The sequence below is a fragment of the Hyperolius riggenbachi genome, chromosome 12 (genome assembly GCF_040937935.1).
Source record: "Hyperolius riggenbachi isolate aHypRig1 chromosome 12, aHypRig1.pri, whole genome shotgun sequence".
Taxonomy (NCBI): Eukaryota; Metazoa; Chordata; class Amphibia; order Anura; family Hyperoliidae; genus Hyperolius; species Hyperolius riggenbachi.
Genome location: NC_090657.1, coordinates 98,103,344 through 98,130,904, shown reverse-complemented (window position 1 = coordinate 98,130,904; position 27,561 = coordinate 98,103,344). Strand labels below are relative to the sequence as shown.

Below are 27,561 nucleotides of genomic sequence, written 5' to 3'. Positions count from 1 at the left end.
GAGAATACAGAAGTCATAGGCCTCAACCCTAAAATCTACTACTTTTCACAATTAAAGTGATATCCCATATGTCTCGGTTGATAACTTGATAGGCACTTACCAGGTCTTTAGAGGGAACCTGAGGTGAGAGACATATGAAAGCTGACATATTTATTTCCTTTTAAATAATGTACATTGCCGAACTGTTCTGCTGATCCAATACCTTTAATACTTTTAACCATAGACCATGACCAAGCATGCAGATTAGATGTTTCTGACAAAAATATGACAAGATTTGCTGCATGCGTGTTTCAGGCATAAGTTAGACACTACTGAAGTCAAAAAGATCCACAGGACAGCCAGACAACTGGTATCATTTTAGGCCGGTTTTACATCAATTTTTTTAGGTTGCGTTGGGTATGCAATGATCCTGCCACAAAGCAAAAAATGACTGTTATAATTTAAGTAGGCCTCAGTTATTTGGACTGAGTTAGTCAAAAAGGCTTGATGAGCAGACCTGCCCTTTAAGGGGATTTTCTCTGAAGAGAGAAAATCTGCAGTTCTGTCAGCAGAACTAGAACATACCAAGAAGCTGTTCTGAACAAGGCCGCAGGTCTCCCTGACCTGGGCCTGGAACAATAAACATCAGTCATGTTTTGTAAATATTCACATTCCTGCATGTATGTCAAATGTCTCATTGATTATTAATCGAGTAGGCGGGTATGATGACACCACGAGTGGGTCCACCAATAGACTGATATAGGGGGTGGCGAAGATGATGTCATATTTAACTCTTTCCTAGTCGGTATTAAATCTGGAGCGAGCGATGGGGAACTCACTTCTGCTTCTTCCTTCTGCACTAGCTCGCAAGGCCGACTTGGACCTCTAAGCATGTTCTTCCTTTATGTAATCTGATATAATGTTTGCTGTACATAGGTAGTTTAGTGGAACGTAGGTTAGCAAGAAGGTACCTGATAGACTTCGGTAGGGAGTCTAATCATGAGCTTATAATGCAACATGAAGATTTGCATAGCTAGGATATGATGACTGTATCTATCTGTCTTTCTGTGACTTGAATAAATAACGGAAACATTGGAGAAGCCTGAGAAAGTCTATCTACTGTTTGCTGTGTGGAGAGTCAAGTGATCTCACAGTCTGTGAGACGATGGTGTCGAAGCAAGGTGATAAGAACAGTTTATAACAGTGGTGCCGAAACAGAGCACAAAAATGAGCAGGTGAGTTCCAGTCTGCCCTGGTTATGCAGAGTGAGATGGTTCCAGATTGGAGAGGAACGAGCAGGGGGCGTCAATTCTCTTACCAGAGAGACGCAAGGGACAACATCACACTCTGGAGCTACCAACAGAGAGTGCCTCTGAAACAACTATACACACGTAAAGGCTGGAAAGCCAAGGGTGGGTGGTTCTCGAAACAAGAAGTAAAAATCGAGATCAAGCCACATTTCCAGGTGACAAAGAGGGTGGGGAGAGCGGTCCCGGGGGAGGGAAAGCCCACACAGGGAACCCCATTCACACCACACGGGTCACAACAGGGGATGATATTACACAGTCCATATGCAGCAGCTTATCCTCATGATAGTTGGGTAAGTGAAGAGGTACTCTTAATCGAAAGATTGCAGAGAGTACAGTCTTCCCGACCTCAGGTACATATTGTGCCTCAGGACGTAAGGGGGGAAGAGGTCCAATCAGGACAGCTGGGGACATATTTTGTCAGCGAGAGATTGGACAAGGGGAGGTATATTAATTTTTCTGGAGAAGGATCTTTTGCATGGCAGCTTCGAGATGTTTGGGTGAACAAATGGAAACGGTGCAACATTCCTTTAGGCACCGCTACTTGCTTAGTTCCCACCTCAACCCGTGTCTTACACCAGGACCTGAGAGGTCAACCTTTTTTGGTGCTAGACAGGGAGGTGAAACAAGTAGAGTTGTCCTCATGCGGGCAATTCTTGCAGAAGTATCTGCGTTGGCCGGGGCAAGCCAAATTTAGTGAAGAAGCCTGCAGGCTCAATAACGCAGAATGCGAGGCTACCATTCAAAAGATCCACCCTGAAGCCAAACCAATAGTTCCGGTGGCTGAAGGAAAGGTTTGGTTTTTTAACATAAGGTCTAGTGATACATTCAAGGTATATTCTCATAATTGTTCCGATAAGGGGGAGTTTCCAAGGGGAACATATTGTGTGAGTGGAGATCCCATATGGATCCTGTCATCCAGGTTTGATGACGTTGTTTCTCAGATTGTTAAGAGAACTCTAAAGGTCAAAGTTTCATGGGTAGTTCCCGTCCTGAAAGAGAACCCGACATGGGACAAAGGGGAACAGGGTTTGATCCAAGACGACCACATTTTGTTACAAAGGTTAAACAAACAGTACACTAAGTTAGAGGTAAGATTTCACCATGATACAGGTGATCTTAACGAGGTAGAACACAAAAATGAGCAGGTGAGTTCCAGTCTGCCCTGGTGGACAAAGGTTCCGGTGATGTTCCAGGGACACTCGGACGGGGCATCTGCAGTTCCAAAGTTCTTTCTACACCCACTGGTCGTCTGGATGGGGATGACAACGTTAGGCATCATTATCCAGGTGAGGTTGCGGGTTAAAATTACGTAAAATAAATTAACCGGTCCAGAGATTGGTGCCTCATAAACAATCTCCGGAACCAATAGTTTAAATTAAGGGATATACAGGGTTACGGGTATAGGTTTAGTAGTACCTAGGAGCTGATTGTATAAAGGCGCTCTTTTAGAAGACACCTGGCACTGCTCCGTTTTGTAACAACCAAACGAGTTTCACTTTTCTGTGGTCATGCAAGTTTGTGAGTGATACGCAAGTGACACAAATGCTGAGCATGTGGTATTGAGGGACTTAGAAGTAGGGCTTCCCCAGAGAGCCTGGTTACAGGAAGACCAAGAGGTCTTGCTCTCTCTCTTCCAGGGGTAACCGCCTAGAGCAGAGAAGTTGTGTGAGCACGAACATCGAAAAGTGAAACATAAAAGAAAGAAACCAGGTACTGGGAGGTTCAGACGCTGGGATCTGCGGGTCAAGCCGTTTTAGGGGGGATTGTTATAATTTAAGTAGGCCTCAGTTATTTGGACTGAGTTAGTCAAAAAGGCTTGATGAGCAGACCTGCCCTTTAAGGGGATTTTCTCTGAAGAGAGAAAATCTGCAGTTCTGTCAGCAGAACTAGAACATACCAAGAAGCTGTTCTGAACAAGGCCGCAGGTCTCCCTGACCTGGGCCTGGAACAATAAACATCAGTCATGTTTTGTAAATATTCACATTCCTGCATGTATGTCAAATGTCTCATTGATTATTAATCGAGTAGGCGGGTATGATGACACCACGAGTGGGTCCACCAATAGACTGATATAGGGGGTGGCGAAGATGATGTCATATTTAACTCTTTCCTAGTCGGTATTAAATCTGGAGCGAGCGATGGGGAACTCACTTCTGCTTCTTCCTTCTGCACTAGCTCGCAAGGCCGACTTGGACCTCTAAGCATGTTCTTCCTTTATGTAATCTGATATAATGTTTGCTGTACATAGGTAGTTTAGTGGAACGTAGGTTAGCAAGAAGGTCTATCTACTGTTTGCTGTGTGGAGAGTCAAGTGATCTCACAGTCTGTGAGACGATGGTGTCGAAGCAAGGTGATAAGAACAGTTTATAACAATGACAAACATATAACTCTGCGGCAGAGTGCGCCGACAGGGTCATATGCATAGCAATGATAGCACCGCCCCCCTCCCCAACTCAGTGATGCCGCGACACAATGCGCTCCATGGTTTACACTACGTGCATCACCCATAGACTTCCATTACCCCAAGCACTGTGCGTTAAGCATGGTGTTTGCAGTGACGCCCTGTCACCCTTGCACTGGCTAGGATACTTCTGGTGCCCCGCAAGTCTCCATAGACATTGCTTTTGTGTCCCCTTGCGTCAATATAGGGTAACACAGTATAAAAAGCATAAAAGGAAATAAATATGTCAGCCTCCATATGTCTCTCAACTCCAAAGTGTGCATGTGGCCAGGGGTGCAGCTAAGGTTTTTGTGGCCCCAAGCGGACTGTAGCAAGAGGCCCTATCCTGCGGCGCGCGAAGCGCGCCGCGACGAAAAATGGGTGTGGCTATCCCGCATAAGTGGGCGTGGCCATGACATGTGGGTGGAGCAGGAGGGCGGATTGGGGCGGGGCTGTTTGCGGGAAAAAAATGGATGTTGGGGTGATTGAGGCGCGCGTAGCGCGCCGAAAGATTGGCGCGGCCATGACATTGTATGGGCGAAGCTTAACCGTAGCACAGCAAATATAGCCAACTATGACCATTAAATAATAAATGCAGCAACAGTTACCCCAGACACCAGAAAATAAAAACGCAATTTGGGCCACATTTCAGCAGAAATCAAACGCAATTAGGGCACATTTTCAGCAGAAATCAAACGCAATTAGGGCACATTTTCAGCCGAAATCAAACGCAATTAGGGCACATTTTCAGCAGAAATCAAACGCAATTAGGGCAGAGTTCAGCAGAAATCAAACGCAATTAGGGCCACATTTTCAGCAGATATCAAACGCATTTAGGGCACAGTTCAGCAGAAATCAATCGCAATTAGGGCCACATTTTCAGCAGATATCAAACGCATTTAGGGCACAGTTCAGCAGAAATCAATCGCAATTAGGGCCACATTTTCAGCAGATATCAAACGCATTTAGGGCACAGTTCAGCAGAAATCAATCGCAATTAGGGCCACATTTTCAGCAGATATCAAACGCATTTAGGGCACAGTTCAGCAGAAATCAATCGCAATTAGGGCCACATTTTCAGCAGATATCAAACGCATTTAGGGCACAGTTCAGCAGAAATCAATCGCAATTAGGGCCACATTTTCAGCAGATATCAAACGCATTTAGGGCGCAGTTCAGCAGAAATCAATCGCAATTAGGGCCACATTTTCAGCAGATATCAAACGCATTTAGGGCGCAGTTCAGCAGAAATCAATCGCAATTAGGGCCACATTTTCAGCAGATATCAAACGCATTTAGGGCACAGTTCAGCAGAAATCAATCGCAATTAGGGCCACATTTTCAGCAGATATCAAACGCATTTAGGGCACAGTTCAGCAGAAATCAATCGCAATTAGGGCCACATTTTCAGCAGATATCAAACGCATTTAGGGCACAGTCCAGCAGAAATCAATCGCAATTAGGGCCACATTTTCAGCAGATATCAAACGCATTTAGGGCACAGTTCAGCAGAAATCAATCGCAATTAGGGCCACATTTTCAGCAGATATCAAACGCATTTAGGGCACAGTTCAGCAGAAATCAATCGCAATTAGGGCCACATTTTCAGCAGATATCAAACGCATTTAGGGCACAGTTCAGCAGAAATCAATCGCAATTAGGGCCACATCAGCAAATTCGCAATTAGGGCTGCGGCTGCAAAAAGAAAAGAATTTACTCACCTGGCAGGCTGGCACTGGCAGAAGTCTTCTCTCCCTGGTCTCCTCTCCCGGCCGGCTTCTCAGGCGCGCAGTTCCCACGGAGCTCCCTCCCTGGCTTCCTCCTCCAATCTCCCGCGCTGATTCATGCAGGGCTACGGGTCGGGAAGATGGCCACCCGAAGCCCTGTACTGGAGACATAGTCTCCAGAGCAGGGCTTCGGCGGCGGCCATCTTCCTGTAGCCCTGCTCTGCTCTGCCAGCCCGGCGGGGCTGCGGGGAAAAAGTGACGTCACGCCGACGTCACGGAGCCGCCGAGGCCCCTAAGATTGTGAGGCCCCAAGCGACCGCTTGGTTCGCTTTATGCCTCGCGGCGCCCCTGCATGTGGCTTTCTGCAAGCCATTTTTTTGCACAAAGTACACTGCTTGAAAAAAAATTAAAAGGAACACTTAAACAGCACAATGTAACTCCACGTCAATCCCACTTCTGTGTAATCAAACTGTCCACTTCGGCCTTGTTCACATCTGAGGAGCGCAGATAGCCGTGCGATCCGAACGCAGCGCATCCGATCGCACGCCATCTGGGCCACTGCCCGCTGCGGATCCCATCCATTAATGGGATCCACAGCCCTCCATGTGCTTGCCAGAGATAGACTAACTGCCATTAGGTACCGAGATGAGATCTTGGTGAGACTATATGCTGGTGCGGCTGGTCCTGGGTTACTCCTAATGCAAGACAATGCTAGACCTCATGTGGCTAGAGTGTGTCAGCAGTTCCTGCAAGATAAAGGCATTGATACTATGGACTGACCCACCTGTTCCCAAGACCTGAATCCAATTGAGCCCAAAGTAGTAAGAATTGGTTAGCACTCCAGCTTCTCAAGTGAGCAAGTATTTTATTCTTCAATCATGTGTCAACACTTAGGTTAACAATTGTTTCGGGGCCAGCAAGGGTCCCCTTCATCAGAACAGTGCACTGCACTATTCTGATGAAGGGGACCCTTGCTGGCCCCGAAACAATTGTTAACCTAAGTGTTGACACATGATTGAAGAATAAAATACTTGCTCACTTGAGAAGCTGGAGTGCTAACCAATTCTTACTACTTTGGACTGTTTTCTGGATGCTGCTGACATCCATGGTTATGCACGCACACTACGGTAAGGTGTGCCTCTCCCCACCGTCTACTCTGAATCCAATTGAGCACATCTGGGAGGTCATGTCTCGCTCCATCCACGAATGCCACGTTGCACCACAGACTGTCCAGGAGTTGGTCGATGCTTTAGTCCAAGTCTGGGAGGAGATCCCTCATGAGACCATCTGCCACCTCATCAGGAGCATGCACAAGTGTTGTAGGGAGGTCATACCGCCACCTGGAGGCCACCCACACTACTGAGCCTCATTTTAACTTGTTTTAAGGGCATTACATCAAAGTTTGATCAGCCTGTAGTGTGTTTTTTTCCACTTTAATTTTGAGTGTGACTCCAAATCCAGACCTCCATGGGTTGATAAAATGGATTTCCATTGATAATTTTTGTATGGTTTTCTTTGTCAACACATTAAACTATGTAATATACAAAGTATTTAATAAGAATATTTCATTCATTCAGATCTAGGTAGACTTATTCTTGTGTTTGTGTTTTGAGCAGTGTATTTTAGAGCATTCTTTCTTTGAAGATCCCCAGAAGAGTCTTGAGATCAGAAAAAAAACACAAATGTAACCTATCACGCTGGTACGTGAAGAGGGTTAGCATAAAGTGCAAGTCAGAGGACTGGTGAGAAAAGCATAGTCAGAGACAAGCCGAGGTCATACACGTGAGCACATGGCTGTAGTACAGAAGGATCAGGCAAAATCGTAGTCAAATAACAGGCAGAGTCATACACATAAGTCAGATGTCAGTCGTATTGGAAGGAGCAAACAGAAGCAAAGTCAGGGACAGGCTGAGTCTTACACAGAGATCAGATGGCAGTAGTACAGAAGGGCTAGGCAAATTCGTAGTCAAGAGGCAGGCAAAGGTCGGAACACAAAACAATATACAATATTACAATAATACAATTACTGACTGACTAGAGTACACATATATCGTGCTGATGCGCAATATATGAAATGTAGCTTTCAAATCTCTCACTAGATAAGGGCCAAGAACCAGTGAACTGATTAATATCAAGGCCAGTGAGCAAATGACTCAATAGGTCTAAAATACCTAAGAGGCAGAGCAAAAGCCTGCCCCCAGGATGACAGCACCTCCTGTCAGACACTCCTCCTCAGCCTATAAAGGCTTCTCTGCCACGCACGCGGCTGACTGGAAGGACTGCGCATGCGTGCCTGCTGATCCACCGCTGCAGGGATGCCGGGGACACCATCAAAAGACGGCAGAGGGAAAGTCCCACCACGCGTACGAGTACCGCCGGAGACGCAGCCGCTGGAAGGTAAGATTGTGACATTAACCCCCCCCCCCCGAGGGGTGGTCTCCGAACACTCTCTACCTGGTCTATCAGGGTATTCAAGATGAAAATCGTGCACCAATTGATCAGCATGAACCTGACATGCAGGGACCCAACACCTTTCTTCGGGGCCATATCCCTTCCAATCCACCAAGTACTGTAAGGAATTACGGATCTTCCTAGAGTCGAGAATTCCCTCTACTTCTTACTCAGGCTCTCCATCCACCTCGACAGGAGGTGGAGGAACTGAGGACGAAATTATGTTAGCAGCAGGTTTCAAGAGAGAGACATGAAACGAATCAACTCCTTTGATGGACTGGGGTAAGGTTACCCGATATACAACATCATTATTTTTTTCCTGAATAGGATAGGGACCAATAAACCTAGGGCCCAACTTCACAGAAGGTTGACGCAAAGGAATGTTATGGGTGGAAACCCAAACAAGATCTCCAGGAGTAAATTTAAATTCAGGTGAATGTCGGGCATCAGCGTAGAACTTTTGACGAGAAACAACGTTCTGTAAATTCTGCTGAACTTGAGGCCAGATTTGCTGTATGTGAGAACTCCATTCCTCCAGAGCCGGAAAAAGAGAAGGCGAGGATGGGAAAAAAGTGAATCTGGGATTCTGACCAGTAACGATCCAGAAAGGAGACAGCTTAGTAGAAGAACTGGGGAGATTGTTGAAGGCAAATTCAGCAAAAGGCAAAAAGTCCAACCATGTTTCCTGACAATCTGATACAAAACAACGGAGGTACTGTTCTAATGATTGTTTAGTTCTTTCAGTTTGTCCATTGGTTTCGGGGTGGATTCCGGAATAAAAGGACAAGGTAATACCCAAAAGAGCACTGAAAGCACTCCAAAAACGAGAAAAAAACTGGACCCCCCGGTCTGAGACTATGTTCTCCGGAATCCCATGTAAATGGAATACATGGACCACAAACAATTTGGCCAGTTCTTTAGCAGAGGGCAGACTAGAGAGGGGTACAAAATGTGCCATTTTACTGAAGCGGTTTACAATAACCCAGATTACTCTTTTACCCCCAAAGGAAGGCAAATCTACCACAAAATCCATTGATAAATGAGACCATGGTATTGATGGAATAGGTAGGGGCATAAGGTGACCTCGGGGAGTGACCCGAGAGACCTTGTTTCTGGCACAAGTAGCGCAGGCTGCCACGAAAGCCTTACAGTCTTTCTTTAGTGAGATAAAAGGAAGTGGAACACCGCTCAACTGCACCGTGTAGAGCAGTGCTGGACCAAAGGCAGCCAGGCCCGGATACTGAAGCAGGATTAGAAAAGATGTGGTCCGCAACAAGTTGGTGGGATCTTTCAACTCTTAAACAGTACGTAGCAGAGAAAATTATTCCGCGCGGTTTGCGAATCAAAAAGATCCCAACCACCACTTACTGTGACGAATTCATGGACGAATGGAATAGAATACTTACTGATTGTTCACTCAATCTGATGAAGCTTATCATTAAGTATGAGGAGAGCAAACTTGAGGACATTAGATTGAAAATTTCAGAATTGAATGTGAATTTGACCAAATTTGACACAATGCAACAATATGATGAGTTGAATCAGAGAATGTGTGACAATATATCTAAACTGGAAAGTATGATTACTGATACCAAAAGGGTTAAATATTTACGTGATACAAAGGATTACCAACAGAATTTGGTTTATGCCTGGGGCAAATGGGAGGCCACTCCTAGATCACCGGGTTTGTCCACACGCCGATCTCGCTCAAGAAATAGGAGACAGGTCACCTTTACACCCAACCATATCCCACGCAGGGAGGTTTCAGATAGTCCACAAGGGGCACGTGCAGCTATTTCTATGTCTACACCGGTTACATCTTCCACTAATGTACATCAGAACATGCATCAATCATCTCCTCCTCCAAAAAACGTACAGAACAGGCCCCCTTATTACAGGAGAAACAAGAGAGGTCCAAAAGAAGGAAAACGAGGCGGGCGGGAGTGAAACATAATAATAGAGGTAACTCCACCTCCCATCCTTCTACTACACATGTGAATGTTGTTAACTTGTCCAGCTACACCCTCACCGATTCTGATTTTTCTTTGTTGTCTAAAGGGTTGTCTTTCTCTCCCACACATCATTTTGATGTATTTAATACACTTCTTGATGTTAACAAATTTATTAGATCCATACTCTTGAGGAAACATTTCAGATCCAACAGGGTGGTGAATGAAACAGACAATCGATCACGGGCAGATATACCTGATATCGAGAATTTTCAAGACACTTGTGCCAGGTGGACGCTTGATTTTTTGGCGTCCGTCTTGTCTCGACAGACGATGTGCAGCCCGTTAGAATCAGGAATCCTGATTTCTATCCATTGACTGCCCGCACCACCCCGGTTGAAGTTTTCCAGGATTTGGTGGAACAGGAACTGGTCAAATTATCTAGCACCCCCTCTATCCAGCGTAAGTCCAATCTTACTAGGGCCGAGTGTGTAGCCCTCAAGAAATTGCAGGATAATAAGGATATAATAATACGGAATGCTGACAAAGGGGGGGCGGTGGTTGTCCTCAACAGGTCCGATTATAAGATGGAAGCTTTGAGACAAGTTGGGGATGACTCCACCTATATTAAGCTATCGGGAAATCCCACATAAGAGTTCCATAAACAACTACTTAATCTTATTAGTTATGGTGAGAGTTTGGGGGTGTTGGAGCACAGACTCGCGGGGTATTTGAGTGTCACACATCCCGTTGTACCTGTGTTCCATCACTTGCCTAAAATCCACAAGCCGGGCGCTCCTCCGGAGGGCAGACCCATTGTTGCGGGTATTGGGTCTCTGGGGGAGCGCCTGAGCGACTGGGTAGATTCACTACTCCAACCCTTGGTGCGGCGGCTGCCTGGGTATCTCAAAGATGCCAGGCATTTGTTGGCAAGTTTGGAGGGGATGAGATGGGAAACTGACCATAGCTGGCTTACAATTGATGTTAAGGCATTGTATTCGTGCATACCCCACAATCTGGCATTGACAGCCCTTCAATACCATCTTGAAAGATATTCTGAATATTCTACGGATCTCCGTGTGTTCATTTGTGCAGCTGTAGACTATCTCCTGACCCGCAATTATTTTATGTTCAATGGCGTCTTCTACCTCCAGAGGTGTGGGGCATCAATGGGTGCCAAATTCTCACCATCCCTGGCAAATCTTTATATGGGGTGGTGGGAAGAGTTCCACATCTTTGGGGGTGGGGGACGTTTTAGGAGCAGTATTGCGTGGTACGGGAGATTTATAGATGATATCCTGGTTGTCTGGAGGGGGGACCCAATTTTGGTCGATTCCTTTATGTCCTCCCTCAATAACAACCAGTGTAATCTGCAATTTACGCACACGTGGCAGCGGTCTTCAATAGACTATTTGGATGTGACTTTGACAGGCCATGTAGACTCTAATAGTATACATACCAAAACATATAGGAAACAATGTGCGGGTAACTCTACATTGCGAGCCAATAGCTGTCATCCTGCGCATACCATCCGAGCGATTCCGGTTGGCGAATTCATTTGGGCGCGCCGGAATTGCTCGGATGAATCCTCTCTGCTGAATGAATTCTCCATTGTGGAGAAACGCTTATATGAAAGAGGTTATCCCAGATGGACTATACAGAAGGGCAAAAAACGGGCCCTCTCAATGTCAAGAGACTGACTAGTGCGAGGGTCTAGTTCTGGCACTGGTCCCGTGGAAAGGCCTGTCTTTGTCACCACCTTTAGTTCTGAGTTTCAGAACATCAAACATATCATCTCTAAGTATTTGCCCGTGTTGGAAGGTGATGAAGATTTGCAGCCTTTCTTACGGGAGGGTGTTAAATTTGCCACTAGGAAAGCACCTACATTAGGTAGCTCTTTATCTCCAAGTTTATTTGGCCTTGAAGAATCACCTCCCACTTGGCTTACTATGAAAGGGTCCTATAGGTGTGGTGTTTCCACTTGTCATTACTGCTCTATGCATCACATAACACATTCAGTAGTATCTTTTGCGAATGGCTATAGGGGCATGCTCAAACACTTTATTAATTGCAATACAAGCAATGTCATCTATTTGGTTTCGTGTAATGTATGCTTATTGCAGTATGTGGGTTGCACCACCAGACCCCTTAAAGCCAGAATTTCGGAACACTATTTGGGAGCATCGTGGTCCACCAGAAACATCTCAAATGTTGCCAAGCATTTTAAAAACATGCATGGTGGTGACATGACCGGTTTCTCTTTTCAGGGTATTGAGAGGGTCTTTGTGCCGAAGAGAGGTGGAGACAGATTGGCGATTATCAGGAAAAGGGAAGCACTGTGGATTTTTCGTCTGGGGACCAGAGCCCCAAAGGGACTTAAAGCTAGATGGGATCTAGCTTTGGTTACAGGCTAGATATGTAATTTACCTGGGGGGGTCAGATTTTTCGGATCTTTTATGGTAGTGCACTGAACATAGGTTCAGGTGGGTTTTGTTCATATGAGTAGAGTTGCATTATATCTATATTTGTATGCATCTTTGTATTCTTATGTACATATATCTCATTCTGCGTGTCCAAATATTTGAGTTCTCTCTTGATTTTATACATTTATCTAATTTTTGAGATTTGTATTTTTTTTAAAATGTTGATGGTTCAAGGTTTGCATGGGGGTTGGGACTACCCTGTGGGTGGTGGCATGTACCTGTAACATTGTTGACCCCTCCTACGGGTGGGCGGGTGCATGCCACACCCGGGTGTGTCACACATACCTCTTCATTTTAAATTGAGAGGACCGAGCTGTACTTCTGTGTGCTATGATTAAGGGCCGAATGGCCTGAAACATGTCAGCTTATGTACTCTATATTTGCTGTAAGGACACGTCCTAAATAAATTACGGAATCTGTGTAGAGAACTTGTTGCGGACCACATCTTTTCTAATCCTGCTTTCTTTAGTGAGGGCCACCACACATGACGGGAGAAGAGTTCCAATGTTTTGGTCTCACCAGGATGCCCTGCCTGCTTAGACGCATGAAACAACTGAAGTATTTGGAAAAGGAGATGTAAGGGAACATAATCTACGTTAGTAGGTTTTCCAGGAGGATTCTCTTGTTGAAAGGACTGCAGAGAATCGTATAGGTCAGGAAATTCTTGAGTGTGAACGGCTGCAAGAACACAATGTGAGGGTAGAATCATTTTAGGAGTTGCAAATTGAGATATTTCAGGATCAAAACTTCTGGATAAGGCATCAGCCTTTACATTCTTGGAACCCGGCTTGTACGGGATAATAAAATTGAATCGGGAGAAAAACATTGCCCAGCGTGCCTGCCTAGGATTGAGCCTTTTAGCCCCCTCGATGTATTCTAAGTTTTTGTGATTGGTATAAACTGTATTAGGATGAACAGCCCCCTCCAACAAATGCCTCCACTCCTGAAAGGCCATATTTGCAGTCAAAAGTTCCCGGTTCCCTATATCATAGTTGCGTTCTGCTGAAGAAAATTTCTTAGAGAAGAACGCACAGGGATGTAAGCGCTCAGGACGGCCAGAAAATTGTGAGAGAACTGCTCCCACACCGAGCTCAGAGGCATCGACCTCGACAAAGAAAGGAAAATTAACGTCTGGATGAATAAGGATAGGAGCGGAACAAAAAGCTGATTTAAGGTTGGAAAAAAGCCTTACAGGCCTGTAAGGACCAGTTGACAGGATCTGTGTCCTTTTTAGTCAAGTCAGTTAAAGGTGCAACCAAGGTGGAAAAATTCCTGATAAATTTACGGTAGTAATTGGCGAAACCTAAAAACCGCTGAATTGCCTTGAGACCCTTGGGTTGTGGCCAGTCCAAAACTGCTGAAATTATGTACCCTAAAAAGGGTACTTGTGTGACCTCAAAAAGACATTTTTCTAATTTTGCGCACAAAGAATTTTCTCTCAGCTTTTGTAACACAAATTTGACATGGTTCCGATGCTCTGACAAAGTGTTAGAATAGATTAAAATGTCATCTAGGTGAACTACCACACATTTACCCAACACATCCCTGAAAACATAATTCACGAAGTCCTGGAAGACAGCTGGGGCATTGCAAAGGCCAAAAGGCATCACCAGGTACTCGTAATGCCCATCCTGGGTATTAAAAGCTGTCTTCCATTCATCCCCCTGGCGTATTCTAATCAAGTTATATGCACCTCGCAAATCTAATTTAGAGAAAATTCTGGCTCCTGAAACCTGATGTAACGATTGTGGAATTCTCTCCGTGGTCAGCGCACAGGATGTGCGCTGACACTGCGGAAATCCTCCACAAGCGTATCATTTGAACCCAGCAAAAGGTGCATCGCACCTGTAGAGGGAAATTCCTGTCGGCAGATGGAGCTGTGGAGTGCAGAGGAACAGATCCTCTGCCCTGCCACAGACGCCAGACAGGAATTGTACGAAGGGAAGAAACGCAGGGCAAGATAGCCCTGAAAGAGAGAGAGCAAAGCGACAGAGGGTATGTGTGTCCACCAATCTAGTCGCCACCCTGGGACGATGAACACACAACCATGAAGATCAGGAGAGAAGGCAATCGCAAGAGATGGCGATTGCTAACAGCAACACAAGACCGAATAAGCACAGATGAGGAATGTATGTATGTCCACCAATCTAGCCGCCAACCTGCGACGGTGGACACACAACAGAGGAAACCAAGTGAGAACGCAATCGCAAGAGAAGCGATAGCGAATGAGAATGAGCACAGAGACAGAATGTATGTATGTGCACCAATCTAGTCGCCAACCCGCGACGGTGCACACACAACAGCAGAAACAAAGTAGGAACGCAATCGCGGGAGAGGCGATTGCCAGAGGTGACACAAGGCTTAAGCAAGACAGGGCACGAGAGTAGCAAAGGCACAGCAAATCATACAATGAGAAGATAAGGAAAATAACAAACGCTAACTAAACGCGAACACCGCACTCATTCGCAACAGCGAACGCGTTTACAGCGCGGTCTCCGTGTGTTAAGCACAACACTAACTAACCCCCGCCACACAAACACGAAACAGAGAACGCGAGCGCTTGCTTAACGGTTACCTCACCGAGCCTACAGCAAGCGTTCAAATCAGACAAGACAGACAGACGGACGGGAAGTAGGACAGGAAAGATCCACTGCTCTTTAAGCCAGAGCAAGTGCGATCCAGGTAAAGTAACAGAGCTAGCAGGATCCACTGCTCTTACCGCCAGAGCGAGTGCGATCCAAGTATAGAAGCAGAGTTAGCAGGATCTACTGCTCTTACCGCCAGAGCGAGTGCGATCCAGGTATAGAAGCAGAATTAGCAGGATCCACTGCTCTTTCCGCCAGAGCGAGTGTGATCCAAGAAAGACAAACAGAAAGGGCTATCAGCAACAACCGCTGCCCTGGTTAGCACCCACAGACAGACAGAACGATTTCCTGACGACCACCGTTGGCGACAGGACAATCGCAACAGAGAGACAATACAGACAAAACAGATAAGCAGGCTAACTGCACTAGAGAGGCTGCCTAGTGCAGTCCCCAGAATTACTCTAAGCTAGCTACAACAATCCAACAGGAAAGGCTGACACTCCAGGAGTGAGTTTACAAACCGTTATGACCAGCGAAGCTTTGTGGTCAGCAGCAGGCTTTTATACTGCCAGCCCTCCAACGAGACAGCTGAACAATTTGCATGTATGCAAATTCCTCAGCAAAGCAACTCTGAAAGTTGCAAGATGAAGCCAGCTCTCTTTTCCAGAGACCTGCATCTCTCAGACATAAGGAATGGTCAAACAGCTGGCTGCCTGTGCAGCCAGCTGAGCGGATCATTACACCTGAGAAAGATCATCAATCAGAGGTAAAGGCAGGGGTCGAGTCCTGCGTGGACGCGGGTGAACGGCGTTCACCCACTTTTTCTTCAGGGTGAACGCCGTTCACCCTGGCTTGTGTGGAGGGAGCAGAGCAGAGAAGGCGAGCTATGAGGACAGTGGGGATGGGCGGACATCTCCCCCCCCCATCCCTCACCTTTGTGCTCCCCTTCCTGCCTCTCTCCCCTCCAGCGTTGTTAAGTGTCGGGCCCGGCGGCGAAAGTGGGCGGAGACTTTCCGCCTTCTTCCAGCCGCAAGGGACGCTCCGCTCTGTGTGCGGCTAGAAGACCAGACTAGCCGCACACAGAGCGGAGCGTCCCTTGCGTCTGGAAATGAGGTAAGTCTCCGCCCACTTTCGCCGCCGGCCCGACACTTAACAACGCTGGAGGGGAGAGAGGCAGGAAGGGGAGCACAAAGGTGAGGAATGGGGGGGGGGGGGAGATGTCCGCCCATCCCCACTGTGCCCATAGCTCGCCTTCTCTGCTCTGCTCCCTCCGGGTGGGGGGCTGGGCGCACACCTGGGTAACCTGGGCACATATACCCCTGCCTACATATACTGGGGACATATACACCTGCCTACCTATACTGGGGACATATACACCTGCCTACCTATACTGGGGACATATACACCTGCCTACCTATACTGGGGACATATACCCCTGCCTACCTATACTGGGGACATATACACCTGCCTACATATACTGGGACATATACACCTGCCTACCTATAACAACAACAACAATAACAATAATATTTATATAGCGCTTTTCTCCCTGGGGACTCAAAGCGCTGTGACCCTGCATTATGCAGTCTCAAAGGCTAGGGAAAAGAGGTGAGTTTTTAGCCTTTTTTTAAAGCTGTCCAGAGAAGGAGCCTCTCGTACTGATTGTGGAAGTGAGTTCCATAGAGTAGGGGCTGCATAGGAAAAGGCCCGAGCACCAAATGTTAAGTGTATCCTGGGAATAACCAGCTTCATCTTGTTGGCAGAGCGGAGGGTGCGTGGAGGGGCATAAAGTTCCAATGGATCCGCTATGTATTTGGGTCCCATGTGGTGTAGAGCCTTGAATGTCAGTAGGCAGATCTTAAAATTGATTCTCCATTTTACTGGCAACCAGTGAAGAGTTTGCAGTACTGGGGTGATGTGTGAGCTGCGCGGGGCATTGGCTAGGAGTCTGGCTGCAGCATTCTGTACTAGCTGTAAGGGGCGCAGAACCTTATCTGTAGATCCGATTAACAGGGCGTTGCAGTAGTCTAGGCGGGAGGATACAAATGCGTGAGCCAGGGCAGGTAGGTCTTCAGCTGGGATTAGGTGTTTTATTTTCGCTATATTTCTTAGATGGAAGAAGGAAGACTTGACGACAGCTGATACCTGCTGTCTGAGTTTTAGATTTCCATCCAGGATCACCCCAAGGTTTCGCACAGAGTCTTTATACTGTACAGTAGCTCCCCCAATTGCTAGTTTGAGGTGGTGAGCGTTTTGAACTTTATCCATCATGTGTGGACCACCTACCACCAACACCTCTGTTTTGTCAGAGTTCAGCCTCAGCCAGCTGGTGTTCATCCAATACTGGGGACATATACACCTGCCTACCTATACTGGGGACATATACACCTGCCTACATATACTGGGGACATATACATCTGCCTACATATACTGGGGACCTATACACTTGCCTACATATACTGGGGACATATACACCTGCCTATACTGGGGACATATACACCTGCCTACATATACTGGGGACATATACACCTGCCTACATATACTGGGGACATATACACCTGCCTACATATACTGGGGCCATATACCCCTGCCTACAAATACTGGGGACATATACCCCTGGCTACCTGGGCACATATACCCCTGCCTACATATACTGGGGACATATACCCCTGCCTACATATACTGGGGACATATACACCTGCCTACATATACTGGGCACATATACCCCTGCCTACATATACTGGGCATATATACCCCTGCCTACATATACTGGGCATATATACCCCTGGCTACATATACTGGGCACATATACCCCTGCCTATATATACTGGGCATATATACCCCTGGCTACATATACTGGGCATATATACCCCTGGCAACATATACTGGGCATATATACCCCTGGCAACATATACTGGGCATATATACCCCTGGTAACATATACTGGGCATATATACCCCTGGCTACATATACTGGGCATATATACCCCTGGTGACATATACTGGGCATATATACCCCTGGTGACATATACTGGGCATATATACCCCTGGCTATATATACTGGGCACATATACCCCTGGCTTTATATACTGGGCACATATACCCCTGGCTATATATACTGGGCACATATACCCCTGACTACATATACTATCATATAATCAATACAGGGGCGCAGTCCCCCATCTTTTTTCTCTACAAAGAAAAACTCTGCTGGAGATTAGTGTTGGGCCGAACAGTTCGCCTGGCGAACCTCTCTGGGCCTCTTACTACTTCCGGGTCGCAATGACCCGGAGTAGTACGCCTGCGCTGCCCGGCGGAGCGCGTCCTAGATCGCGCTCCTGTTGCCGGGCGCTCTCTGCGCATGAGCGTGACGTCACTCATGACGTCACGCTCATGCGCAGAGAGTGCCCGGCAACGGGAGCGCGATCTAGGACGCGCTCCGCCGGGCAGCGCAGGCGTACTACTCCGGGTCATTGCGACCCGGAAGTAGTAAGAGGCCCATGAATTTAGAGATGTTCGCCGGCGAACGGTTCGGGAACCGTTCGCCACATCTCTACTGGAGATGTGGAAGGTCTAATGAACCCCTTCTCGAGATTCTCTTTAATGCATTCTTTCATGGCCAGTTTTTCAGACCAGTAAGGTTGTAAAGATGACCTTGCAGGGGCATGGTGCCAGGCAGCAGGTCAATGGAGCAGTCATATGGTCTATGGGGAGGTAATTTATCAGCCGACTGAGGAGAAAAAACATCAGAAAAAACTTGGTACGGTTGTGGTATGTCAATGTTTTTTACCCTTAAACTTAGGAGGAACGCTCCTTAAACATATCCCCTGACAATGATGTGACAACCATGGCAGGCCTAGCACCAAAGGACTAGATGGCAGCACCAAAGGACTAGATGGCATCCTGAGCATATAAAACTGTTTTTTTTTTCAAAATTCATAGCCCCAACCTGCAAAGAGACTTCGGGAGTTATGGAAATGGGTTGTTTAGTCTGTAGAGGAGTGTCGTCACCTTCCCCCCTCAAAAAGAGACTATTTTTCCTCCGCCAACTGAAGAAGTTCGGCATGGCCCAGGAACTTCTGACGAGTTTCTACACAACCACGATTGAACTGTCCTCTGCTCCTCCATCTTGGTCTGGTACGCTGGCTCCTCCGCCAACGACAGACTCAAACTACAGAGGGTCATAAGGTCAGCGAAAAGGATCGTTGGGAAACCTCTTCCCTCCCTGGAACAACTTTTTAACTCCAGACTGCGCTCCAGAGCTCTGAGGATCATCAAGGACCCATCTCACCCGGGCTTCCGCTTCTTCAGCCAGCTTCCTTCGGGATGGAGATTCCGGTCCATCTACACCAGGACCACAAGGCACAGGAACAGCTTCTTCCCATCAACTGTCAACTCCTTGAACTCTATGGACTCTCCTCACACTGGACAAAATTAGCAGCCAACTCGATGTCTTGCTATGTTTAAATAAATTATTGTGTTGTTTGTTGTATGTATGTCCTGTTTCTCACTAGCCCTGTATCTGCCAAAAACAATTCTGGGCACGACCCAGTTGTGCTTTGCAAAATAAAAGATTCTGATTCTGACACCAGCAAGTCACACTCAATACAAAGCCTGGATACAGGAGAGCAGCAGTATAATGTGAGTTCTACAGTCCTGTATATGTGTCAGGCAATTTGTGTTTTTGTTGGAGCCAGCCCTCCTGATCAGCAGCACTTCACCTCTTCCCAGGACACACAGCTTACCCTATTATAGCTCTGGGGAGCCTGACAGAGTTCTCTGTCTGCAAAAAATAGACTCCTACCCACATGATCAGCAGAATCAATTTCTTGTAAGTGAGAGCCAATATCTGCAAACCACAAGCTCTGTGCATGCTGCTTGTGTTTCAGCATGGCATGCAGTATATACATTGTGTATAGGAAAACTACCAGTGTTTCCCCCCAAAATAAGACGTCTTCTGAAAATAAGCCCTAGCACATCTTTTGGAGCAAAAATTAATATAAGACAGTGACTAATTTGACTTATTTTCAGGGAAACACAGTACAAACTCAATCAAACATAAAAAATGTAATTTTCAAAATTATGATCAAAATTGGGAAAGTTTCAGCAAAACTACACAAGTTGGTACGGCACACCAAAACCTGCCAATGGCAACTACGGTGTCAGAGATGCAAGAAGGGGATGGAAAACAGTTTGTTAATTACCACTATTCACAATATCTATAGACGTGATTATTATGAGCACAGGACCAATAGAGAGCTAATACTGTAGTTGAGGGAGGGCCCTTCGGGGGCCCCAATGTGGTGGCTACCTCTGCAACCCCTATTGCTACACCCCTGGCAGCACATTGTGACACTACTATCCACCAATCTCTGTTAGAAGCACTGTGGAATCCTGACTGCGTTTCATATACATACATATCAACAAAGGAATCAAGCTAAAAACAAAGTTGCCATAAATCCCTGCAATGTAGAAAACAAAGCTGAAAATGAGTTTTTTTCAGCACGAGTTTATTTGTAAGTGGAAAATGTAATCATTAACCAAGAATAATGCATGAGATTGTGAACTCTGCTGGGGACAGTGACAGATGCTCCATGTAAAACATGAGCACTATATAAATAAGAGTACAAAACACATTGTAATTGTATGTGTTGTATTATGTGTTTATTGTAATATGGAACATTAGAACACATACCACTTATAGTGCTGATCGACATGGGCATAGCAATCACCCCTGCAACCCCTGTCATCGCAGGGGGGCCCAGAGGCCCAACCGCAAGTGCAGACATTTACCAAAAAATCCTCCTTGTTCACTTACAAAAACTGTGCAGGAGCGTGTGTCATTTTTTCCTGCTCCCAGATGCTGCTTCACAGCAGAACACTCTCTATTGCCATTCTCTGGCTCCCGATCACCTGACCTGCATGGTGTTCAGGGACCAAGGGGCCCCATGATATCATTTTTGCAGGGGGACCCTATGAAGTCTAGTTATGCACCTGCTGATCGACTCTGTAACAATAACAATAACAATAATATTTATATAGCGCTTTTCTCCCTGGGGACTCAAAGCGCTGTGACCCTGCATTATGCAGTCTCAAAGGCTAGGGAAAAGAGGTGAGTTTTTAGCCTTTTTTTAAAGCTGTCCAGAGAAAGAGCCTCTCGTACTGATTGTGGAAGTTAGTGTGCTGCAAGCCTCTGGATTTCCCCCATGCATTATGAAAAAACCTGCTCACTGTAATGTTAACTATGGAAGTAGATGCCAAAATAGCAAAGTAGAAGTGTTTTGGGGGGGCCTACGGAGGTCCCGATGGATACTTTAAAAGGGATAATGATCTAGGTGTATGTTGGCAGGGTATGCATATGGTACATGTGCCTAATCTAACAGCCCAGGTGGAACTCAGATACTACAAAACCTGTGATAGCCAGTGGGGTACTAGTAGCTCCTATAATGACAACAGTGAGCCTGTTCCTTTCTCTCCCCCCATCCCACATTTAGGAGAATAAGAGCAGAGCATTATCGCCTCCAGCACTGAGCACTCCTCTTTCCTCTTCTTTAGCGCGCGTCCACTGCTAAGTCTCCTAACATACGTCCCATGACTTGCACCAAGAGCAGCACAAAGCTGGGAGGGCACACTAGGAGCAACACTTGTTCTTAAGGGGGTGAGGGTTACACAACAAACATTTGGTATGGTGGTGGTGTGGGGGGGAGCTATGCAGTTACACTTGTTATGGAGGGGGCAGCATTTGTTGATAGGGGGTGGGGCTACACAGCCTCCATTAGGTATGGAGGTGGCGGGGAACTATGCAGCTGCACGTTATTGGGGGGAAACAAGGTAAAAGCACTTGTTAGTGTGTGTATGTGTGTGTGTGTGTGTGTGTGTGTGTGTGTGTGTTATAATATGTTGCATGGTAACCAATTGGGTAAGGGCAATTAAATATTTGCTGAAGGATCCATGATTTGTAGATGCACCCTTGATGGTTGCAGTGCTAGTGTTAGTGATGCTAGTGATGTGTTAGTATAATAAAGATAATGAGTATAATAAAGATAACTAAAAGCAACAGATGAGATTTATCCTCTTAGTACAAATGTATAATATAACTTTATGCACTTTGTCTATACCTAGAAGCTGTTTTCAATGGGAACTAGCCAACACATGACATTTCTGCAGACATGCTGGAATGGTTACTCAGGACTGTTGACAAACACGCATTTAGACCTCTTGCACAATACATACGATTAGATTTTTTATTCCGATTAAAAAAAGTACTGCATGCTACTATGTTTTTTAATCGGAATCAAAGCTCGGATCGTATAAAAAAAATTGGAATCGCATGTAGTGTGCAAGAGGCTTAATATACATTTGTTCTGTCTACACTTGCCATACATGCACAACAGCTAGACATGAAAGGATTCTTACTTTTGAAACAATCGTACGGATGTACTTTAGCCTCTCTCTGGTAGGCATGAGTAGCGTGCACCTCTTATATAATAAGCCTGCGGAGAGGGAAATAAAGTGTGACATTAAATTTAATGGATACAATTAATCCTTTGGCTTCATACACTAAGAGTCCCATAATCCACTCCCAGACCAACATACTGCCTTAATTATCTCTAGTTTTGTGATCTCATTTGAGTTCCTCCTAGGGAAATTCACTGCAATATTGATGGATAGGAAATGCAATCCACACAAAAAATATACAAGATTCAGTATTTAACATGGAGATGGGATGAATCCAATGTTTCTTCGAATCCGAATCTAAAAAGGTTCTCGGATATCTCAAACCTTTCTAATCTCAAATCTAACGAATACCGTGCATATGAATTGTGTGATCTGCAAAAGAAACTTGCTTTGTGATTCAAACTCTTTATTCTTATGAAGAATTAAGAGTCCTTACTTCTTTAACCACTTCACGCCCACAGTGCTAAGCTAACCCCCCTAAAGACCAGGCCATTTTCTGCAGTACTGGGCTGTGCAAGCTTTTCAGCCACCAACACAGCCCAGCTTAGGAGCCCAGCGATCGGACTCACCTCCTTTTTTTGTCCCTTAGGGCATGGGTCCCCAACCTGGGGGCCGCGGCCCCCTGGGGGTCCTTGGGCAGATTTCTGGGGGGCCGCGGCTTCTCCCTCTCCCCCCGCAGCCGCCGTTCCTGTTACCTTATGAGCGGGCGTCCGCTTCCTTCCTTATATTCCTCCAGCCGCGGCTCTCCTCTTCGCAGCATGTCGTATTACAGTAGGGCTTCCTGCGTGGCTGCTGTAAGGAGCCAAGGGAGCCGGGACAGCAGTTCCCATGGTAACGGTGATGCGTATCGCCGCTACAGGAAGCCACTACCCCGCCTCTTTCCCTTCCTTACAGCAGCCGCGCAGGAAGCGCTGCTGTAATACGACATGCTGCGAAGAGGAGAGCCGCGGCTGGAGGAATATAATGAAGGAAGCGGACGCCCGCTCATAAGGTAACAGGAGCGGCGGCCACGGGGGAGAGGGCACCTCTGCTAGCTACGCTGGGGCAGCTATACTGGGGCAACTACTGGCTACACTGGGCTAACTGTACTGGGCTAACTGTACTTGCTACACTGGACTAACTGTACTTGCTACACTGGGCTAACTGTACTTGCTACACTGGGCTAACTGTACTAGGTATACTGGGCTACCTGTACTTGCTATACTGGGCTAACTGTACTTGCTATACTGGGGTAACTATACTTGCTACACTGGGCTAACTGTACTTGCTATACTGGGCTAACTGTACTTGCTATACTGGGCTAACTGTACTTGCGTTACTGGGCTAACTGTACTTGCTACACTGGGCTAACTGTACTAGGTATACTGGGCTAACTGTACTTGCTATACTGGGGTAACTATACTTGCGTTACTGGGGTAACTATACTTGCTATACTGGGCTAACTGTACTTGCTACACTGGGCTAACTGTACTTGCTACACTGGGCTAACTGTACTAGGTATACTGGGCTACCTGTACTTGCTATACTGGGCTAACTGTACTTGCTATACTGGGGTAACTATACTTGCTACACTGGGCTAACTGTACTTGCTATACTGGGCTAACTGTACTTGCTATACTGGGCTAACTGTACTTGCGTTACTGGGCTAACTGTACTTGCTACACTGGGCTAACTGTACTAGGTATACTGGGCTAACTGTACTTGCTATACTGGGGTAACTATACTTGCGTTACTGGGGTAACTATACTTGCTATACTGGGCTAACTGTACTTGCTATACTGGGCTAACTGTACTTGCTATACTGGGCTAACTGTACTTGCTACACTGGGGTAACTGTACTAGGTATACTGGGCTAACTGTACTTGCTATACTGGGGTAACTATACTTGCTATACTGGGGTAACTGTACTTGCTATACTGGGGTAACTGTACTTGCTACACTGGGGTAACTGTACTTGCTATACTGGGGTAACTATACTTGCTATACTGGGCTAACTGTACTTGCTATACTGGGCTAACTGTACTTGCTATACTGGGGTAACTATACTTGCTATACTGGGCTAACTGTACTTGCTACACTGGGGTAACTGTACTCGCTACACTGGAGTAACTGTACTAGGTATACTGGGGTAACTGTACTTGCTACACTGAGCTAACTGTACTTGCTATACTCGGCTAACTGTACTTGCTATACTCAGCTAACTGTACTTGCTATACTGGGCTAACTGTACTTGCAACACTGGGGTAACTGTACTAGGTATACTGGGCTAACTGTACTTGCTATACTGGGGTAACTATACTAACTATATTAGGGTAACTATACTACCTAACTAACTATACTGAGGCAACTATAGTCCTTATACATGGGCAACTGTGTTAGCTACCTATACTGGGGGCAATACCTACTTACCTATATACTACACTCAAAATCAGGGAAAAGAGGGGGGGGGGGGGACTGCCACCGCCACTAACCGGCCCCCCCCCCCTCCCGGGGGCCTCAGAGAAAAGTTTGGTTGGGATAGTGGGCCCCGGGTTTAAAAAGGTTGGGGACCCCTGCCTTAGGGGACATGCCGCTGGAGGGGTCCGATCGCTGCGACAGTTTGTATTCTTTCTTTCTTTAGCCTCTACGAGGCTCTCTCTCCCTCCCTCCCCTTCCCTCCTCCCCTCCGGTGACTAAATTGGAACAGGACGGCGATCCGTCCTGTTCCGCCTCTCATAGGCATCAGCCTATGAGAGGACGGCGCTCCCCGGCCAATCAGAGGCCGGGGATCGCCAATCTCGTACAGCGCTGCGACCCCCGGCAGCGATGTACGCATGTAAACAAAGGGGATTTCTTTCCCCTTACGCTTACAAGCAGCCTGCTAGCCGCGATCGGCGGCTAGCAAGCTATTCACGGAACTCCGTTCTGTGAAGCGGCAGGGAACGATCGCACATGCGCGCGGCCGTTCCCTGGCAAACTGCAGCCCCAGGGCTTGACGCCAATTGGTGTTAGGCGGTCCTGGGGCTGCCGCCGCGTTCACTCCCGTTGGCGTGAGGCGGTATTTAAGTAGTTAACAAAGTACTCTAAAGAAATCTTAAAGTGGATCTGAGATAAAATTTTACTCATTGCAATTGTGTGTTCCTTTCATATAGTTTATAGCGCATTCCTCAAGCCATATACTTTTTTTGTTTTGTTTTAATACTCTAATTCCCTATAAAGTAAACAAGCCTCGCCCACAGCTTTTCCAGAGTGCCTTGCACTCTAAGCCTTAGTAGCAAGGGCTTATGGGAGCTCAGTCTGGGCAGGAGAAGGAGAAGGTTACTAGTCAGAGATTTCAGAGGCAGAGGGGAGGAGGGAGGAAGAGAGGGGAGTGAAGTTTTCACAGGCGGAGGGCTGGAGATGCAGAGCAGCTTTGCCTGTGTAATGTGACAAACAGAACATGGCCGCTCTCATTGTATCACAGGAATAAATAATCATAAACTGTTGAAGCTGTTTGCAGCTAGATTTGCTGTGTAAACTATCTAAACTTTGGATAAGATATATAGACAAGTTACTTGTTATAGTTAGTTTTTCATCTCAGATCCACTTTAAAGAGAATCTGTATTGTTAAAATCGCACAAAAGTAAACATACCAGTGCGTTAGGGGACATCTCCTCTTACCCTCTGACACAATTTCGCCGTTCCTCGCCACATTAAAAGTGGTTAAAAACAGTTTTAAAAAGTTTGTTTATAAACAAACAAAATGGCCACCAAAACAGGAAGTAGGTTGATGTACAGTATGTCCACACATAGAAAATACATCCATACACAAGCAGGCTGTATACAGCCTTCCTTTTGAATCTCAAGAGATCATTTGTGTGTTTCTTTCCCCCTGTTCTCATGCACTGAAGTTTCAGGCTGCTCGTTTCTTCCTGCAGACAGCTTTGCCCTTGTCTGTAATTCTTCAGTATGTGAAAGCCCAGCCAGCTCAGAGGACGATTTATCCAGCTTGTAAAAGATAAGAGAGAAGAGAGAAGCTGCCCTAATCTAAATAATACACAGGCAGTGTGCATAGAGGGGCCTAGAAGGGGGAGTTCATAGCAGAACCACAACACTGAAGAACTTGGCAGCCTTCCAGACACAGGCTGACAAGTCTGACAGGGGAAAGATACATTGATTTATTACAGAGACTGTGATAGTAGAAAGTGCTGCAGTAAGCTAGAACACATTAGAATAGCTTTTGGAACTTGTAGGACAGGGGCGTCGCTAGCCCTGTTTTAGGGGGGCACGTGCCCTCAATCTTTCCTGGGGTGCCACGGATCTCCGCCCGGCCGCCCCCTCTGTCAAGACTCAGCGGCTCCCTCCAGCCGCCGCGTCATTGACAGTCTCAGACCTCAGGATCAGGCGGCGAGCCGGCGACCAATCGTGCGGGCGCTAGGACCCAGCGCCCGCACTGATATGCTGAAGTGACATCACTTCCGCATATCGAGCGGGTGCGTTCAGCGCCCGCTCGTACATCTGGTCGGGTCGCCGCTGATCCTGAGGTCTGCTGAGAGGTAGGGGGGGAGCGGCGGCGGCTAGAGGGGGGGCCTCCCTGTCACTCACTCACTCACTCACTCCCTAAAGGGGCTCCCTGGCACGCACTCACTCCCTAAAGGGGCTCCCTGTCACTCACTCACTGCCTAAAGGGGCTCCCTGTCACTCACTCACTCCCTAAAGGGTCTCCCTGTCACTCACTCACTGCCTAAAGGGGCTCCCTGTCACTCACTCACTCCCTAAAGGGGCTACCTGTCACTCACTCACTCCCTAAAGGGGCTCCCTGTCACTCACTCACTCCCTAAAGGGGCTCCCCTGGCACTCACTCACTCCCTAAAGGGGCTCCCTGGCAATCACTCACTCCCTAAAGGGGCTCCCTGGCACTCACTCACTCCCTAAAGGGGCTCCCTGGCACTCACTCACTCCCTAAAGGGGCTCCCTGGCACTCACTCACTCCTTAAAGGGGCTCCCTGGCACGCACCCACTCCCTAAAGGGGCTCCCTGGCACGCACTCACTCCCTAAAGGGGCTCCCTGTCACTCACTCACTCCCTAAAGGGGCTCCCTGGCACGCACCCACTCCCTAAAGGGGCTCCCTGGCACGCGCTCACTCCCTAAAGGGGCTCCCTGTCACTCACTCACTCCCTAAAGGGGCTCCCTGTCACTCACTCACTCCCTAAAGGGGCTC

General features: G+C 46.9%; 1 protein-coding gene across 3 annotated transcripts in view; it reads right to left on the bottom strand.

Moving 5' to 3' along the window:
- Positions 1-27,561, bottom strand: part of FBXO47 (F-box protein 47) — a 274,591-nt gene that overhangs the window by 119,951 nt on the left and 127,079 nt on the right. For all 3 annotated transcript variants that reach the window (XM_068262737.1, XM_068262736.1, XM_068262738.1), the window contains one exon: positions 22,340-22,416. In XM_068262737.1, coding sequence (XP_068118838.1) covers positions 22,340-22,416 — 77 coding nt within the window. The remainder of the gene's footprint in view (positions 1-22,339; positions 22,417-27,561) is intronic.